This window comes from Hypomesus transpacificus, chromosome 17 (assembly GCF_021917145.1).
Source record: "Hypomesus transpacificus isolate Combined female chromosome 17, fHypTra1, whole genome shotgun sequence".
In the NCBI taxonomy this organism is placed as follows: Eukaryota; Metazoa; Chordata; class Actinopteri; order Osmeriformes; family Osmeridae; genus Hypomesus; species Hypomesus transpacificus.
Genome location: NC_061076.1, coordinates 17,305,561 through 17,325,139, shown reverse-complemented (window position 1 = coordinate 17,325,139; position 19,579 = coordinate 17,305,561). Strand labels below are relative to the sequence as shown.

The 19,579-nt window shown below is 50.5% G+C and overlaps 1 protein-coding gene across 3 annotated transcripts; it reads right to left on the bottom strand.

Annotated features, from left to right (window-relative positions):
- Nucleotides 1-7,115: 7,115 nt before the first annotated feature.
- Nucleotides 7,116-18,618, bottom strand: LOC124479084. 3 transcript variants are annotated; one of them, XM_047037591.1, is made up of 10 exons: nucleotides 17,992-18,617; nucleotides 17,675-17,807; nucleotides 17,283-17,445; nucleotides 16,911-17,020; nucleotides 16,579-16,742; nucleotides 16,233-16,252; nucleotides 15,906-16,042; nucleotides 15,554-15,714; nucleotides 12,921-14,788; nucleotides 7,116-12,857 (listed from the first exon to the last, which is right to left on the bottom strand). In XM_047037591.1, exons 2-10 carry the CDS (start codon nucleotides 17,785-17,787, stop codon nucleotides 8,580-8,582), a joined length of 7,014 nt encoding a protein of 2,337 aa, XP_046893547.1. In that variant the 5' UTR covers nucleotides 17,788-17,807; nucleotides 17,992-18,617; the 3' UTR covers nucleotides 7,116-8,579. The 3 variants fall into 3 exon arrangements, with proteins under 3 accessions (XP_046893547.1, XP_046893545.1, XP_046893546.1); XM_047037589.1 differs by having other exon boundaries at nucleotides 7,116-14,788; nucleotides 17,992-18,618; XM_047037590.1 differs by having other exon boundaries at nucleotides 7,116-14,788; nucleotides 18,500-18,618.
- Nucleotides 18,619-19,579: the final 961 nt, after the last annotated feature.

Genomic DNA, 19,579 nt, shown 5'->3' with positions numbered 1-19,579 from the left:
ACTAACTGGGTCGAATGACACTTGTGCAGACTGTCTGTGTTAGCATGTGTGTGTGTGTGTGTGTGTGTGCAGCAACATTACGTCATAAGTGTTTGAGTGTATTTACACAGCAAGACAGGACCATTCAACCGTGTGAAGTCTGAGTCCAACTCTCCCTCAGTCAGGCAGAACCACTCTGGTCTCATAGACACACTAGTTTATCACCATGGTGACCTCAGCCCTCCTCAGACTGGCTGGAGAACTGTACAGCGGTCTCCCCTGCCTGTGATGCAGCTCTGCCTCTGATGCAGCTCTGCCTGTGATGCAGCTCTGCCTCTGATGCAGCTCTGCCTGTGATGCAGCACTGCCTGTGATGCAGCACTGCCTGTGATGCAGCTCTGCCTCTGATGCAGCTCTGCCTGTGATGCAGCACTGCCTGTGATGCAGCTCTGCCTCTGATGCAGCTCTGCCTGTGATGCAGCACTGCCTGTGATGCAGCACTGCCTGTGATGCAGCTCTGCCTCTGATGCAGCTCTGCCTGTGATGCAGCACTGCCTGTGATGCAGCTCTGCCTCTGATGCAGCTCTGCCTGTGATGCAGCACTGCCTGTGATGCAGCTCTGCCTGTGATGCAGCTCTGCCTTTGATGCAGCCCTGCCTGTGATGCAGCACTGCCTGTGATGCAGCTCTGCCTGTGATGCAGCTCTGCCTGTGATGCAGCTCTGCCCAGAGGAGGCGGAGGACGCCGCTGACAAACATCATGCAAAGGAACGGCGACGTCGTTCCAGTTTTTCATTGTTGCTAAATTTAGCTCCTCTCATCCCGGTGCGCCTCTGAGTGATTATCCACTGACAACCCCTTCATCATCCCTCCCTCATCCCTCCATCCCCCTGGAACACTGTATGCACTGTGTGTGTGTGTGTGTGTGTGGGGAGAGGAATATTGTATACCACACCATGCACCAAGCTTTCACAGCTTCTGAACATGGAAAATAATTCCTACATTATGTATGTATGTATGGTCCACTTGGCTCTCCATCTCATCTCACTCTGAATCACCACACCATTACCCTGCTGTGCTGTTCTGTGTGTCCTGGAATCTGATCTCTCCACCCCCTGTACAGCACATCCACCCCCCTGTACAGCCCCCCCACCCCCCTGTACAGCCCCCCCACCCCCTGTACAGCACCTCCACCCCCCTGTACAGCCCCCCCACCCCCCCTGTACAGCCCCCCCACCCCCTGTACAGCACCTCCACCCCCCTGTACAGCCCCCCCACCCCCCTGTACAGCCCCCCCACCCCCTGTACAGCACCTCCACCCCCCTGTACAGCCCCCCCACCCCCTGTACAGCCCCCCCACCCCCCTGTACAGCCCCCCCACCCCCTGTACAGCACCTCCACCCCCCTGTACAGCACCTCCACCCCCCCTGTACAGCAACTCCACCCCCCTGTACAGCCCCCCCACCCCCCTGTACAGCCCCCCCACCCCCTGTACAGCACCTCCACCCCCCTGTACAGAGCTGATGGAGGAGCTGACGGAGGAGCTGACGGAGGAGCTGACGGAGGAGTGTGAGAGATGAAGGAGCTGTAGATAGATGCTGCGGATGACAGGAGCAGTGCTGGAGCAGAGTAGCCATGTCTGAATGGCCCCACACCGGGAGTCAGATGGCTGAGCGGTGAGGGAGTCGGGCTAGTAATCAGAAGGTTGCCGGATCGATTCCCCGCCCTGCCAAATGACGTTGTGTCCTTGCAAGGCACTGCACCCTACTTGCCTCGGGGGGAATGTCCCTGTACTTACTGTAAGTCGCTCTGGATAAGAGCGTCTGCTAAATGACTAAATGTAATGTAGGTGTGCACACAGTGACAGAATGCTGTGAGTTTGTCTGTGTGTGGGTGAGTGTGTGTCTGTGTGTGTCAGGGTGTGTGGTCTTGTGTATGTGTGTGACAGTGTGAGTGTGAGTGTGTTTGCGAGTGAGTGCATTCTAAGAATGATCTGTTTATGGCAAACCAGTCACACATGGCTCACCTACCTACGATAGGAACATCGTTGTATTATTCGCTCATGATGAGTCTCAGCTGTGTGTTGGTGCAGCAGTGTGGGGTCTGTGTGACAGCGCTGACCGCCTGCAGGACGTCCCCATGTGTGTGTCTCTGCATGTGGGACTGGAAATATTCACACGGTGCTCAGCCAACTGATGTTTGCACCAGTGACGTGGCTGAGCTGTCTGACGACGGCGTCCCCAGGAGAATGACATGTCACTCAGCCACCCGCCGTGCGTGCGAGCGTGGGCGGGTGTGTATCAGGGTGTGACAGGGCGTTAGATACAGGGACCCTCAGATGCCGCTGCCAATCCTTTCACACTCTGTGTTCTGATGCACACGCTCAGCGTGACGCCAGCAGCCCGACGCTGGCGTCCAACAAGCACGTCTCTCCTGGACTGTGTTGGTGTGTTCACCTCCTTGTCTCTGTCTGTGCCGTCCACAGACCAGCTGTTTGTGCTGCTGCCAGGCAGCGATGACCTGCCTGATAGGAACACTGCTGTTTGAACACACAGCTGAGACTCATCATGAGCAAATCATACTGTTATGTTCCTATCTTAGGTAGCTGGAGAACGCCATAAACAGATAACTCCTAGTGTGCACACATACTGACACAAACTCACACACACAAACAGACATTGCTACTCTTTCCTTTAGATCCTCCTCTCCCCTCTCTTTCTCTCCTTTCATCTGAACACCTCCAGTCTTCATTGGAGGAGCGTGTACATGTGCGTCTCCAGTTACAGTAAGGACACAACTCCCCATGCTCCTCTACCCGGGAGACGAACGCCTTCTGAAGACTCACATCAACGCCGTGACTTGAACACACCCCCACACATACCCTACCAACCCCCCCACCGCAACTCCAACACCCCACCCTCCAAACCCCCCCGCACACACAGAACCCCCCCACTTATCCAACACCCCACCCTCCAACCCCCCCAGCCCCCTCCACACACCCCCAGCACCCTCCACACACCCCCAGCCCCCTCCACACACCCCCAGCACCCTCCACACACCCCCAGCCCCCTCCACACACCCCCAGCCCCCTCCACACACCCCCAGCACCCTCCACACACCCCCAGCACCCTACACACACCCCCAGAACCCTCCACACACCCCCAGCCCCCTCCACACACCCCCAGCCCCCTCCACACACCCCCAGCACCCTCCACACACCCCCAGCCCCCTCCACACACCCCCAGCACCCTCCACACACCCCCAGCCCCCTCCACACACCCCCAGCCCCCTCCACACACCCCCAGCACCCTCCACACACCCCCAGCACCCTTGCCAAAAGAGAATCCCGCTCCTCTCTGCTTGCCGAGCAAAATCCCCCCATTGTCTCCTGAGAGAAAAGGAAATCGCTTGACTTACTGTCTTCTTCTTGGTGTCTTGTTAAACAGATTCTCCAGTGGATGGGGGGGGGGAGGGGGAAGCAGGAGAGAGGGGGGGGAGCCAGCAGATTCCAGATGCAGATGGATTTAAGGAGAGGGAGGTAGAGGGAGGAAGAGGGAGGAAGATCACAGCTGCAGTAGTCAGACCCCCAAAAATCACATTTTATGGCAGGTCTGCGGTCTGTGTTCGCTGGGAGCCGATATCCTCAATGCCCCGGTCTACCTCCCTGCAGCAGCGCGGCGAAACGCTTCTGTTTCCTTGGTTCTGACGATATCCCTCTCCCCTGCTCTCTCTCCTTCTCTCTCTCTCCCTGAAGCATGTTCAAACAGCCCAGATCTCTCTCCCTTTCAGCTGGTTGGTTGGTTTCTCTCCCTCGCCCCCTCCCATATCCATCTCTCTCTTTCTCTCTCTCCCTGATGCCGTGGCCCCTCCCCCCTCATCCTCTCTTCCTGGTCTCACTCTCAGTTGCCTCCATCAGCACACACAAACAAGGCTCACTCCTCCCTCCCTCCCCCTTCCCATCCCTCCCTCACCCCTTCTCCTCTCCTCTCTCCCTTTTCTTTCAGTGTATCTCTTTGATGTTCTGAGGAGTTGGACTCTTAGCTGTGAGGGGAATCTGCATGTTCTCATTGAGCTGAAGACAGCGCTGCAGATACAAGTAGGATCCCACCCAACATAACAGACCCAAAACACTGTCAAATCAAATTTACATTGCACAATATTGACGGCACAAATACATTGACAAATGAAACGCTCCTGTTGTTCACAATTCTGGTTGTCAGAATTCAGTCTTAACACCCTAAATGCAGCCCAGTCTGGGTTATGTGGAGGACTGATTGAGCACACGCACGCATGTGCACAAAGACATGCATATTGAAATGAAGTGAATCAGGAATAAAAGATGTGTGTCAGCGAATGGGTGAAGCTGGTGCTGCAAGGCTTGTTACCATCCAGACGCAGAGAGGAAGCAGAGGGGGAGGTGGGTGGAGAAAGAACACTGACTAACTAGACAGAACAGCAAGCGGTTATCGACTTCACCAATCCCATCCCTGGTGAGTGAGGAACATGGAAGCTGCTGTGGAGACGCAGACAGCAGACACTCCTGGTTTCCCCTGTCCTCCTGGAGGGATCCAGCAGGGCTGTTTGTGCGTCGGTATCCATGATGATACTTGGGAGTGTGTGGGTCCTGCAGTCATATCTCTTCTGGCTCCATGACATCAAACAATTTCAGCCCATAATTGGTTTACTCTGAGCTGTGATGGGAGGCCCTGTCAGGCCCGGGTCCCAGAGCTCTGCTGGTGGAAGTTCTCACCAGAACCATCTGTCACAGCACTCCCATGGCTGACGCTGGCTGGACTACAGATGCTGATGAATTTAGCTGAAAATGTCACAACAACAAATGATGCAACTGTTGTTATGGAGACGAGCGATGCACTCTGAAATGATGGGGAGACCTGTATCTCTTCAGGTGACCGTCCACATTTAAGATGAAACGGGTCCTAACATACTAGCACATTACGTGTACATTAAAGCGACCACTCGTTTTAACTGAGTTTATTTCGATCTGTAAGTGCATTGCTTTCTGACTGAGATCATTTACAGGACCTCTGCAATGATGCAGCAGTGCGTGTGTGTATGGGTTCATGTGCGGTTACTCTTTTATCGTATTTCAGAGGAACTGACATATTCAGTGACTGTGTGACACTTGCTTTCTCGCGGTAATCCTCTGCAAAGAGCTTGTTTTCATCACATCAGAACCTACCCCCAGTCCATGAGCACTGCTGCTGCTAAATATTTATTTTAGGTAATTTAGTTGTTCTTTATTGTTTGTCCTTCCAGAATGTCCTTGTTTCCAGAATGCCAAAGGCATATTTTCATGTCAGTGAAAGGGACAATAACGTTTTCTTATCTTATATGATCAAATACAGCTCATGTCTTTAACCACACAGGTAAGCATCCGACTGGCTGAAAAAGGAAACATGGTTTTAATAATGATAGGAGCCTAAATGCTGAGGCCTTTCTCTCTCACACAGCTTTGTCATCGCTATGATTTACAGCCACGCCCTGGCATCTTCAGCCGGCAGTCACCTGGGAAATAACACTGTCCACCCCAGCACTTCTAAGCTTCCATCCGCCCTGCCCTTCCTCTCCTTGCTCCCTACCCTTCCTCTCCTTGCTCCCTACCCTTCCTCTCCTTGCTCCCTACCCTTCCTCTCCTTGCTCCCTACCCTTCCTCTCCTTGCTCCCTACCCTTCCTCTCCTTGCTCCCTACCCTTCCTCTCCTTGCTCCCTGCCCTTCCTCTCCTTGCTCCCTACCCTTCCTCTCCTTGCTCCCTGCCCTTCCTCTCCTTGCTCCCTACCCTTCCTCTCCTTGCTCCCTACCCTTCCTCTCCTTGCTCCCTGCCCTTCCTCTCCTTGCTCCCTACCTTTCCTCTCCTTGCTCCCTACCCTTCCTCTCCTTGCTCCCTACCCTTCCTCTCCTTGCTCCCTGCCCTTCCTCTCCTTGCTCCCTACCCTTCCTCTCCTTGCTCCCTGCCCTTCCTCTCCTTGCTCCCTACCCTTGCTCTCCTTGCTCCCTACCCTTCCTCTCCTTGCTCCCTACCCTTCCTCTCCTTGCTCCCTACCCTTCCTCTCCTTGCTCCCTACCCTTCCTCTCCTTGCTCCCTGCCCTTCCTCTCCTTGCTCCCTGCCCTTCCTCTCCTTGCTCCCTACCCTTCCTCTCCTTGCTCCCTACCCTTCCTCTCCTTGCTCCCTACCACTTCAGCCTCTCCCCCCCTCCCTCTCCCCCCCCCTTCCTCCCTCCATCCCTCCCTCCCTCCCTCCCTCCCTCCCTCCCTCTCTCTCTCTCCCCCTCCCCCCTCCCTCCCTCCCCTCCATCTCTCCCCCCGGCTCTCGTGATGGGATGTGTTGAGGTGGTGCTGACAGCTGCTTTGTGTTATACACAAATATGTACCTCATCTTCAAGTCCAAATTTAGGAGGTTGGGAGCATTTCCGATTAGAAGTTGAAAAAGATACCATATTAAATAATCAAGTCATACATACTTTCTACATTTACACGAATTATAGTACGTGGTTTAGTCCATTCTACTGTAACAGAGCCCAAATGTGTTTTTCATAACTCCAACCGGTGGTTCATATAAACCAGTCCATCACCATTTCCCCAACTGCCCGCAGATACTTAAATACAAGTAGTGAATTTCCTCAACCTTCTCCTGCTGAAAGGTATCAGTGTGATACCAGTGCCAATTCCAAGGACACTAAATGCTGAGACCATTCCGTGGTTTCAGCAGCAAACCTAGTCTTCCTCTGCAAGCAGATCGGCTCTCCTTCTCTGCCTCCCTCTCTGCCTGCTTGCCTCTCCCACTCTGCCTGCCTCTCTCCCTCTGCCTGCCTCTCTCCCTCCCCCTCCCTCCATCTGACTCTCTCCCTCCCCCTCCCTCTGACTCTCTCCCTCTGCCTGCCTGCCTCTTCCTGTCCTCATTATGAGAAGGCTGTTCCACTTGGCATGTTAACCCATCACTTTCCCCACAGAACCCAAACTGGGTCATGGCTTGGAAGAAGGAGACCAAGATGGACAGAGAGCAGAGAGGGACAAACACAACAAAGAGATTCTTAACTAAAGAATCAACATGACAATCAACATCCTGGGTTTGCCATCAGGCCAAGTACACCAGTCAAAGGAACGAATACAAGGAGAATTCATTAAATAAAATGATTTAATTTAACAATTTACAGATTTAATTTTTTTACAGCAGATCTTTACAAAGTTTGTAAGGAGTTTGCCTCTTCAAAAAGGCTTATATTTCTTTGCCGTGACTCCAAGTGACTCAAATTGATCTGAGGACCATGTCATAACAGAAGATAAAATTAATTTCCAATCACTATATAAAACATTTCATTTTGAACAGTGTAAAATATTAAAATACATGAAAGCACCATTCAAGAATGAGGATTTTCAAATAAATAAAACATTGGCCTGCAAATTATGCAAACACAAACAGTACCAATTCACTGTATTCACATGAAACACAGCAGTCACTATCCAACATTGCTCCAGAATAACAGTATTATGCAGCTGGAATGCTGAAAGTAACATCCAACATGCCTAGCAACTGTAAAATACCATGTGATGAATTGAAAAGTTGAAATAAACCAGATCAATGACAATTTTCAAATTGAACCATCACATAAAACTTGACCCTGACTAATGTGCATCCAGCCTATTGGACCCAGACCAACACTGCCATGTAGCTACAGGATGCTTTGGTGTTGAGTGAACAGTACCAGAGGGGACACAGAGATAATGACAGAGAGCTTTATAGGTGAAAGGTTACACACACACCCTGAAGCCACTCTGGACCTGACAGGGTTTAGAACTGCGTATACAGTGACATATGAACACATTTTACAGCACACACTTCATGCACTGCCTTATTCGTTCACGCTCCGCTGACTGCCCTCCCTCGTCCAGTTCGGCAAGGCAGTGCTTAGACACAAAGTGTGTGGCGGACAATCTGATGCAAACTTTCCCTGTAGACTAGAAAACATCCATACTAAAACCAGATTCAAATCAGTTCATTCAGAACCTAGTAAATTCATACTGAAAGGGAGAGAGCTTTAGCAAACAATGAGCCAAAATGAATAAGTATTAATCGATAAACAGTGCAACACCCCGCTTTTAAACTTATCAATAAAGATGAAGGAATCATCGTTATGCTTCGGTTTATGTTCCATCAATTATTTACAGGGAAGTTCATGCAATTATGTTACATGACAAAACATGCTCTGAATTACTGGGCAACTGAGTTGAATGAGACCACCTTGAGGTGAACCTCAGTTATTACAGATTGTCAAATGCTTAAGGAGCTGGTTGAGCTTACAACAGCTACTTTTTTTAACCAATTTTAAATTTTGACATTCACATGACATATGATTAAAAACAACCAACTCCTACTTCATAAAAATAAATACCATCAAATATGTTTAAACTTGACTCACAGATTTGCGAGTAAACAACCCAAAAATCCAATTGCATCCTTGAAACGATGTACGCAATCAAAAAACAAATCAAGAGGACAGACAGACACATTTGCAATGTAACACACTTTTCAAAAACAACAAACAATCCCAAACATTTTACTTCTTGAACGCACACATCATCCTCAGTCTGTGTACTGCAGATCCAGATCCACAGTTCCATCCGTCACCACCAGCCTCAGTCTCCTGGGCTTCCTGTCCGAGAGGGGCGTGGCCGTGGGCGGGGCTGGCGGGGGGCCGTAGTGGGAGGATGAGGGCTGTGCCCTGGGCTGGCTCGCTGCTTGCGTGTCCCTTCTGCACTGGTCCTCCTGACCTTTGACCCCTGAAAAGCCCCCCACAGAGAAAGAGGGTGAGTTCGACCTCTGGGGTACGCAGGGTTCAAGGACCAGCCTCCCCTGGGTGCCTGAAGGCTCCATCAGGCAGTGGTACGTGTAGTTAGCGTGCCCCGACCCCGGGTAGCCCTCCGCCCCGTCCCTGAGGCCCAGGGTCACCGAGTGGTCCCCACTGAAGTTCAGCACGTAGGGCTGGCCCTGGTGCCCGAATGGGATGGAGGAGGACGACAGGTTTTTGTTGCCCGGTGCCTGGGGGCCAGAGGGGGAGATGCTGGTCGCCAGGGGGCTGTGGAGCTGAGTTACAGAGGGGGAGAGGGACGACCCGAAAGTCAGATCAAAGGAATCCTGTTGGGCGTAGCTCAGCTGGTGCTTGTCAGGGGGTGAGGCATGGCTGTGGTCGGGGGTCTCGTAGCTATTTACCTGGCTGGGGAAGAAGAAGGGCCGCTGAAGGGAGGAGAAGTTCATGCTTCTAAAGCTAGTTTCCAGAGGCTGGGATTTGTCCAATGTCTCACTATGGCAAGGCGAGTTGTCAAAAACTGAACTTTCTTTGTTACTGAGAGCATTTGACTTTGTGGGGTAGGTGGACGCGTTGAGACGGACGCCGTCTTTTCCTGAAGCGAGGCCTTGACCTTTCGGACAGCCAGGGGTGGAACCAGAACGTTTCTGGCCCAGCTGGGTCCCCTGACCAGTCTTGTGACTTAATTTGGTCCCAGGAAGCTTAGATGTAACAGCGGGGGGGCAGCCAGCCATAGTGTTGTCTTTACAAGGAGCACTGTGGAGATTCTGGCACTGTTTCCCTCCCTGATACTTGAGCACACTCTGGATCACGCTGGAGCTCTTATCACAGGTGTTGAAGACAGCGTCCCCGCTGGAGGGAGGTCTCACGGGGAAGAGCTGGGGGGTGAACATGTTCGAAAAAAAGGATGAGGGGACGGACTTGTTTGTGCTACTCTGAGAAGCGAGTCTGAATGAGTTGGACTGAGAAGTGGTGGACGGCTGGTGTTTATTGAACAGGCTCATGCGATGAAAGGGCCCCTGTGTTTTGAGTTGGGACTGGACTTTTGCCTGGCTGGAGGTCGCTACTGTGTGCAGGGCCTGGACGCCAGGACTACCGTGAGTGCTCTGAGAATGGGTGGCATACGATGCACTAAACGCCTGTGAGTCCTTGGGTAGTCTCTGGGGTTTAGTAGCTGAATAAAGGGGTTGTGCTTTAGGCTGAGTTTTGGGATCTTCTTTAAAGAGTTTTATAGATGAAGTTTTGCTCAAAAAACGATCCATGAACGTCCCTTCAACATTGCTGCCCTGAACGGAACTGAAGTTTGCACTGGCCATATTTTCATCTTTGGAGGAATCCTTCACTTCACATCCCAAGGACGGAACGTCATTTTTAGAGGACAGGAGGCTGGGGCAAAACTGAAGATCTTCAGCACTAAAGCTGTCCCCTGGACTAGGAGGTCCGAGGTATGGTGTTTCTGTGGCCCAGGTGTCGGGGGGGCTGTGAGAGAGAGGACTGCTAAAGGGGTCAGGAGCTGGTTCCAGGGAACAGAGACCCGATGGAGAGCTTGGGAGAATGTTCTGGGGATGATAGTAACCTTCAAAATTGAGACACTGAAAGTCCAGTAGGTCTTCACAGCAGGTGAAGCTAGGCTCTGTGGAGAGAATCCTGTCTGGGAAGTTGAAGACGGGAGATTCGGACTGTGGCTGAGTCACAGGGACGGAGGTGGAGGAATAAAGGGGGTTTTTCTCTAAGGACTGGGATGTACATAATCCTTCAGAGAGTCTAGAGAGGCTGTGATTTATCTGTTGTAGGCTATTATTAAGACAGGTAGACGCCGACTCTGCATTTGAGCAAACGAGAGGCATCTCTGTATTGTGCTTTTGTTTCTTTCCCCTACAACTAGACTCCGAAACGACCCGACCCTTCGTCCGATCAGAAACAGAACCAAATTCGTGAATGCCATCATACTGGGGTGAGTGGAGGGACAGCGGTGAGAGGGACAGAGAGAGACGGTGAGCGTCAGATGAGGTATCCATGACACTTCTGCAGCTTCCAAATTGTTGACAAGAAGACAAGCCCTCTTTTTTGGGGTTGAGGGGAGTCAGAAGCCCTCGGCTGGGTCTCTCTGGGAAGGCCGGGAACTCTAGTCTCTCCAACTCCGCTCCAGCTTCTCTCTGCTCTCCTTCCGTCTTGGGGACATCGACCTCCCACACTCCCTCCACCTTCCTCCGCAGCTTTATTCTAGGTAAAGGTACATCTTTCTTATCTTCCATTTTAACTTCCAACTGTTCGCCCAGTGCCTCACATTCACCACAGCTTCGTTTAACTCCAGCAGGTACACCCTCCACTTTGGTTGTTACCTCCTCTGCAAATGTCGCTTTATTACACTGTGATTCTCCTCTCTTCCCCAGGGGCTGCACACACCTGTCTGTCCTGACGACACACCTGTCTGTCCTGTCGACACACCTGTCTGTCCTGTCGACACACCTGTCTGTCCTGTCGACACACCTGTCTGGCCTGTCGACACACCTGTCTGGCCTGTCGACACACCTGTCTGTCCTGTCGACACACCTGTCTGTCCTGTCGACACACCTGTCTGTCCTGTCGACACACCTGTCTGTCCTGTCAACACACCCATGTGGCACATCCCTGGTCTCCAGCACATCCCTGGTCTCCAGCACATCCCTGGTCTCTAGCACATCCCTGGATTCCAGCACATCCCTGGTCTCCAGCACATCCCTGGTCTCCAGCACATCCCTGGTCTCTAGCACATCCCTGGATTCCAGCACATCCCTGGTCTCCAGCACATCCCTGGTCTCCAGCACATCCCTGGTCTCCAGCACATCCCTGGTCTCCAGCACATCCCTGGTCTCCAGCACATCCCTGGTCTCCAGCACATCCCTGGTCTCCAGCACATCCCTGGTCTCCGGCACATCCCTGATCTCCAGCACATCCCTGGTCTCCAACACATCGTTGTAAGAACTACCTTGCTGCCCTGGTTTCTCAAAATCTTTTTGGTCAGATTTTACTACTACAGCGAATCCCCTCCGTCTTTTACTGAATTCGGAACACTTATTACTCAGACCACCTGACTGAGTGCCCCTGTCCATCTCTAGGTTTAATCTGGACACAGAATTCAAAATGGCACTAAAAGGATCACATGAATCTGAACTTGCTTCATTTTCTGCTTTAAACTTTAAATCCTCGCTCAACGCAGCTTTCTCTAACTCCCAAACCTTGCCTTGCTTTCTCTTGAAACGTATTCGGAAGTTTAAATCTTGCTCTTTCTCTTCAGCGCAAGCTTGAGTACTTAGACAGCTAGGAACCTCCGCATGACGCTCAGGAACTTTCACTCCATCCTTCATGTCCTCTGGATCTTCACCTGGGTGACGCTCTGCAGGATCCGGACGGTTCCCCCCCAGCCCAGGTCCGTTGTTGTCACCCTGAACAACGACCGCATTCTTAACACCTTGTCTTTTTCTCTTTCTAGGCCGGCCTCGAGGACGCTTCTTATCTCTGGGACACAGTTTTGCGTTTATTCTGAGCTCCCGTCTCTGGGTTCGGGCCTCCAGTATCTTTGCCCGCGATTTTAAGGAAGATTTAAAACACTTTCTAACTTCATCACTGGCCTCCGTCAATGTTGTGGTGGTTTCAGGTTTTTTTTCAGGAGAAGGAGCAAGTTCCTGGTTCTGGTCTGTAGGACTCACGACTGAGAGATCTTTAGGGGACGGCTCCTCCACTGGAGAACTTAAACCTTGCTCGGAGTCAAAGTCCACAGAATTCCGAAACGTGCGTTTCTTCAGGGGAATGTTGGACTGTAGGGGGGTCTGCTGTGCACTGTCCACAAGGGGAGCTCCCACAGGGGGCACTGTGGGCAGAGTGTCCGAACAGGCCATCGAAGGTTGGGGAAGGGGAGTTTGAGAGCGACCCTCTACATCGCTCTTGTTCGAGTCGATGGTGCTCTGGGTTGTGGAGGCGTCTTTGTATGGTTTCCTGCCTCGGTTCCGTTTCTTCCGCGGTCTGCCTCTCTTTCTCACAATCACTTCCGGGACCGCATCGGGCAGTTCGACCGCCTGGTCGGGCAGTTCGACCGCTTGGTCGGGCAGTGCGACCGCCTGGTCGGGCAGTTCGACCGCCTGGTCGGGCAGTTCGACCGCCTGGTCGGGCAGTTCGACCGCCTGGTCGGGCAGTTCGACCGCCTGGTCGGGCAGTTCGACCGCTTCGTCGGGCAGTTCGACCGCTTCGTCGGGCAGTTCGACCGCCTCGGGCAGTTCGACCGCCTCGGGAATTGCGGCCGCCTCGGGAATTGCGGCCGCGACGGGCAGTTCGACCGCGTCGGGCAGTGCGACCGCGTCGGGCAGTGCGACCGCGTCGGGCAGTGCGACCGCGTTGGGCAGTGCAACAGTCTCTGTTTCATGTGAATCGTCTACTTTCCCCCCACCCTGCTCCTCACTTCCCACATCCCTACAACCGTTTTCCTTCCTCAAAATATCGGCCAGTAGAATCCTCACTTGTTTGATGACGATACCCTCTTTACTTTGACATGTGGGTGGGTATCTCCCACTCACTAACCTATCTTCCTTCTCAACTCTTACTGGAGTTTCAGAATCATCAACACTTTTATTGTTGAAACGCGTTAGTCTCATCTGATCTATTGCTATACTACCCGTTCCCTCCTTCCCTGTCATTAGTGCCCTTTTCTTACCCCTTCTAACTGGAGATTTCACACGGTTGGTACCTGCTAAATTCTCTCCACCTTCGTTCATCACAACCTGCGTATGCCTCTTCTTTGCTCTGCCCTGCACCTCCCCACTAACAGACTGTATTTCAATGACCTTATCACCTTGTAATACATTATCAGATACCTTAGACTTCTGCTTTATCATTTCATCACATTTGTCAACTGACTTAAAAAACATTTCCCTCACCCCTGTCTTACCTGCAGTCCTAGAGACATCGTCACTGCTTCCTGCTGGCTGCTGCTCACACCTGGACTCTCTACCTGCCTTTGGGGACAGTGGCCTAGTCCCCTGTTCCCTCAGCACTGCCCTCCTGCCACCTGGCCTCCTCAGCCCCTCCCCCTGCTCTGCTTGGGAAGCCCCCTTTGTCTCTACACTGCCTGGTATCGACACCCTTATCAAATTCACTGTGAGGTACTTCTTCAGTCCTGGCATGTGAGGACCGAGGGGTGGAGCATGGCTGGAGGCAGGCTGACAGACCTTGCCACCGGGCTTGTTCTCAACCTTCCCCCCTTCCGTTTGGACAGCTGGCGCAGTCTGACCAGGGTGCTTTGCGGTTGTGCTGCCTTCAGGGTTCGATCTACCGCCGCTCGTCGTGTTGTTGATGAACGGCGCCCCGGTGCTGCTACTGGGGCCGTCTCCCGCCGCCGTGTTACCGGGGCTGTGACCATCTGGGAACACGCCATCCTGCTCGTCCACAAACTGGCTGCGACCGGTAACTGCTTGGCTGTTGGTCTTGGTCACCGAAGCAGAGAGATGCGTGGCAGGGTTTTCAATCATCCTCCTTGCCCTGAAGGAGGACCTGAAGACCCTCTCCACCACGCCGACGGACCCTCCACCTGGACGCCGTCCTGGGGGTCTTCGCTCGTCCTTCTTCTCCTTAGGTGTCGGGTTCACCTTCGGTGAGGCGTCATCGTTCACTGTTTCATCATGTGATTTCTGGCTCGTCGTCGTGCTGGGTCGGGTTCCCTGCTCGTCGTCTGGCTTCATGTTTTCCAGCAGGTGCAGCAAGACCCTCTCTTTGCTAAGGGGGTCTTTACAACTCAACAGGAAATCCATCGTGTGGCGCCGAACTCGGACCCTGAGGTCTCTCAGCACGACCTGAGATAAAGGAATCTGCTTGGCCAGGGAAGCCTTGACTTGTCTGTTCCCGAATCGGCTCCTTTTCTTCTCCTGTGTTGAACTGTATGTCTTCCTGGTCAAGGTTCTGCTCGTGGAGACATTTCTCTTCATCAGCTGGGTGGAGGAAGTCCTTGAAGGGATGGCTATCGAAAGAGAGAAAAGACACAGGTTAGGTTTTTTTCATGGATATAATTTATCTTTATCATATTATCATAATATCAAGTCATTATCGAACTATAAAGAATGGAATGTGTGTGTGTGTGTGTATGTATGTATATGTGTATGTGCCTATGGCGCAGTTCTCATCGACAATTCTAAACGTGTTTGCCGCCATGTTGAGCTGCACTAAGCGATAGAGCCATGGATCCCTCCAGTATGATATCAGGACACGCTCAGAAACCAACCTTGTTTACCATATCAATACAGCGTTTCATTCCACCGGGCACTGCACTAGTTATTTGACTGCAATACAGAGCTGCACAAACTGTGGAGAACCACTGTGAGGAATCATACTTGCTTATGTATTTCAGCTTTTGCCATATAACCTGTTCATATATTCATCCATTCTTGTTATCCATACATGTGTTCCTGCTGTAACTTTCTGTGTTCTGATAACAGTCACAGTTCTATGATAAAGCATCCGCCTGCCTATGATAACAAACACCTATTGGCTGTGTGATATTACGGTTGTTCTCTAATTACAATCAACACGTTCTCTGAACTTTATGCCTCAGAGAGAATTTGCTAGAACCTCGTGTCTGAACCGGTCATTTTTATGTTGATGTGCTAGTTAAACTCTCTCCAACCTGCAGATTGCTTAATCCTTATAAAGCCAGAACCTAAACTGAACCGTCACAGCGTTCCTGCAGAGACAAACTGAACCCTTTTCTTAATTGACTCCAGCTTACCTGTGTGTGTGGCTGGACACGTGGACCGTGCAGGACACAGGCTTCTCTCCCTGTTCAGACGCAGATCGGTCTCCCTCAGACGATACTTCTGGCCCACCTGTGTTTCAGTCTCTCTGGAGTCCGGATGGCCCCCTCTAAGTCTGAAGTGACCTTCTCCTTTCCTTAAAACAGAACAAACAAACGAGCTGACAAACAGAATGTCAAACAGACGGCTGTTTGCTTGTGGTAGCATCAATATCTCCAGCGTCTCTGAGAAAAATGCCGGTTCTCTGTTTGAGGTGAGTGTTTAGCGACGGCGCTCGTCTGGAGACCTCAAAGGGGCAGGGTGAACCACCGCCGAGAGAGCACTCACCTCTCACAGGTGCAGCATTCACACATCTCATTGTCTTCGCCAAAAAAACTGTCGCCATAGTAACATGTGATTTCCTCCCCAGGTGCGATGGATCGGACCACTTCCACACAGGCGCCGTTCTTTTCCCCAGGGACGAACTGGAGGCAGAAGGGGGGGGGGGGACCAGGTGACTACCAGGGGAACGCATCAAGTATGACAATATTTTACATACTTGTCAAACATAAAATTCATTTGGAACAAAACAAAAAGCTTCTCTCCAATAAAGAACAGAAACAATCCTGAAAAGGAACAAAAAGATGCAATAGAGAAATAAATGTTGATGAATACCTTACAATTTGGCCTGCAGTCTTCACCCCAGAGAGAGAAATAGAAATGAATAATATTAGGATTAGATGATCACAACCAATTATTGTAAACAAATGATAATATTTACTAATACGACACTAGTTCAAACTCATAGGTTACATCAACTTATTTTAGCCATTTAACAAAACTCTAAAGACCCATTTAACTTCTTCTTTGAGTGTCGAAACTAAATCCAAGAGGAAGGTGTGTGTTTGTGTGTGGTACTGTATAGTGTGATAAACAACAATCAGGGGTTTCTACACTCTCACCATGGTTAATAAAGGCGGCAGGTGTGTGTGTGTGTGTCTGTGTGTGTGTGTGCTCTCACCATGGTTAATGAAGGCAGCAGGGCCCAGCCAGAGCTGAGCACAGCGCTTGCGCGTGGAGTACATCACGCTGAAGTCGTTCACCCCTGCCCTCAGGAGGGCGCTGTCGGCTGGGCTCAGCTCAGAGATGCACCCCTGAAGCACCTCCACACGCTCACCCGCACACCTGCAATGGCCCACAGAAACATGCCCTCACTACTTCTATACACAAACGGGGGGGGGGGGGGGGGGGGGGGGGGCACACATGACTTCTACCCACCGTTGCCCTTGTGTATATGGTTGACTGGCAATATAAGGATCTGTTTGTCTAACCCTGATTGGATAGCAGGTTTACCAGTGTTTGGTGGAGGTAATCTTTGCACCGTTGGTTTCAGAAGAATATCTGTCACAAGGCTCAATCTTAACACCACTCTCCAGCAGGAAGGCACTGAGGTAGCGATACACCTGAGGAAGCAGGGAAGACCACACACAAGCTGGCATAAGACAGGACTTTCACAGATCCCCTGGAGGGAACATGTGGGTGCTACGGCATCAGTACGACAGGAGAAAATAAGCAATAACAAAATATTGACCAAAAATACACAATACAATGGATGAATACTAAACATATGATAAACAACATAAACATACAAAATAAAAACGTGTACTTGCAGCCCGTGCTGAAATAAACAGTGCTGTTAACTGATCCGTCTGAGATATCACTCACGTGCTGGCTCAGCAGTTCCAGGCGATGGGTGCCCAGACTGGTGACGTCGCCGCCCCAGTCTCCCACGGTGAGAGCCTCAAAAGTGGACTGGAAATCATGCGTGCGCTGGTAGCGCAACAGAGTCTCTTTGAGGTAACCCCAACGGCGGATCTCTGGAGGTGGACTACGGGAGATGTGGACAGTTAATGCCACGCATCTATCAATCTATCTACTCGGTTAACTAACAAAAAATGCCAGCTATAACTTAGACATACCAAATAACTATAATTTAACGGATTAACAGTATACACCTGTATTTACAGTCAGAACGCAAGCATTTATACAGACAAGCTGCACAAGTTTCGTGCATTCTTCCGCGTCGTCACTAGTTCCTGCTAGCTATCAAACGTTACCTGACGTTCATTTTGTGAGTACTGAAACCCAACAATGGGTCCAGCACCAGGCTGGTAGCCAGGTCATCCGTGTCGCACAGCTCCTTCACACTCATTCTAGTACACCCGTCCATCCTCTCCCACCATCAGCATGCTGAAAACAACGTAACAACAAGGCGCGGGTGAATGACCCCATGGACAGTCATGTAGACAACAACACCGCCCGTTAGTAACCGGACAACCTAGGCCTGACTTGAATAATAAAAGCGATACACGACTTTTAAGACCAACGAGCCAGATGTGTAACGACACATCAAATATTATACATTATCACCTACCTGGGAGTCTTTAGCTAACGAAATTCTCGTCAGATTCTGTCAGTGGGAACTGTCTCCTGTCTAGCTAGACTCCTGGATGTCCAGTTGGCTAATCTGGTCAGCCAAAATGCTAACAAGCTAATGTCCTGTGCTGCTGTCTCGAAGGCGTTGTTGCCCTGTTCGAGTTCGCGCCGATTTTATAAAACAGTTTTGTAGTTGGTAAAAATGTCTTAATCCTCAGAAAATGACTTTCCAAGTGTTAGCATGTATTTCACAGGAAGCTGGCTAGATTTGTTTTTGTATAAAGCTAAACGAACTAGCTAGTTAGCTTGGCTAGCCTGTACAGCTAGCTACGAACAGTCATGGCGTACCAATGTTAATCAAACAACTAGCTTTACGCCCAACGTTGCGAAAACAGTTACGCCGCCACACTATTGGTCCAGAGGAGCTTCGGCTGTGCTTAAAACTAAAGCACAAACTCGCAAATCGTGGACACAACGATGCGAATGATAACTGATAAAACGCTGACCTCGATGGCTGTTACTGTAGCGACAAAGCTCTCTTAGCTTAAACATTTGTTCTTCTTCTTCCGCCTTAGATGGCAACTAGCGTTAAGGACCAGAATAAGGTGCATTACCGCCTCCTGTTGGAGAGAGGACGAGCTATCTATCCACGGAGTTTCTTTCAAGTTTCAGAGTTTCCCACTCGTGAATTTTGAACCTTTCACGTGTCTTAAAAAAGTACGTATGCGAATAAGTGGCTTAATGAGACTCGAGGACATTAAACATAATTACACCAAACAAACATCGCATTTAAATGTATAAAGAATACCCCCTTCACCCGTTGATACCATTGTAGTGGTGGGTTTCATATTAAGTTCCCAGTTTAAAGTTAATTAAAAAAAAGTATTTTACAGGACTTTTTTTATTGTATGTGACAAAAGATGAAGTTGCACATTTCAAACAGCAGGTAGCTCCAGAATTGTACATTAGGTGCGTTCGACATCGACTGCGGCTGTGTGTTGTGCCGAAATTCCACTCCCTGACAAAATTCCACTCCCTTATGTTTGAATGCACGCAATGCCTTCCTAGCATAGGTTATTGCTAAGTGTAGGTTGGCGAACCGAGGCGATTTTTACGAGTAAACTTAAGCCTTGATTCCCTCGTCTTAGGCTTTGAGAAAACTGTCAGTCAAACATGTTATTAATGTTTCATTGAAATATAAATGATGTTGCGCTCCACTTGAGAGTAGTGATGGTCCGCTTGGTACTACTGTGTCGATACTATCCCGACACATTCAACACTCACTGCATAGGAACAACGTCTTCAGACGGGTTTTATAAAAAAAAAAACATCCGGTTTATAAAAACACATCCGGTCACGTGTCAAAGTGTTTCGAAACGTTTTGTTACGTGATCTTGAACGAAACTTGTCTCGTACTTGCCAAAATAACGTGTCGGAATATAAAATGAGGCGGCAAAGCCAAAGGTTTTGAATGCGTGATAACTTGGTTGAGAGATTTGGGAGAGTTTGGGAGAGATTGAGAAAGTTAGAGACAGTTAGAGAACGTTGGAGAAAGTTAGTTAAGTGCCATTAGCGAAATCCAGTTT

What these genes read in the sequence shown, in the direction of transcription:
- LOC124479084 (XM_047037589.1), bottom strand. Translation starts at nt 17,787, where the DNA reads ATGGACGGGTGTACTAGAATGAGTGTGAAGGAGCTGTGCGACACGGAT. An exon ending in ACTCACAAAATGAACGTCAG is followed by an intron (nt 17,446 to 17,674) that starts GTAACGTTTGAT and finishes CATCTCCCGTAG; the next exon opens with TCCACCTCCAGAGATCCGCC. An exon ending in TGGAACTGCTGAGCCAGCAC is followed by an intron (nt 17,021 to 17,282) that starts GTGAGTGATATC and finishes CTGCTTCCTCAG; the next exon opens with GTGTATCGCTACCTCAGTGC.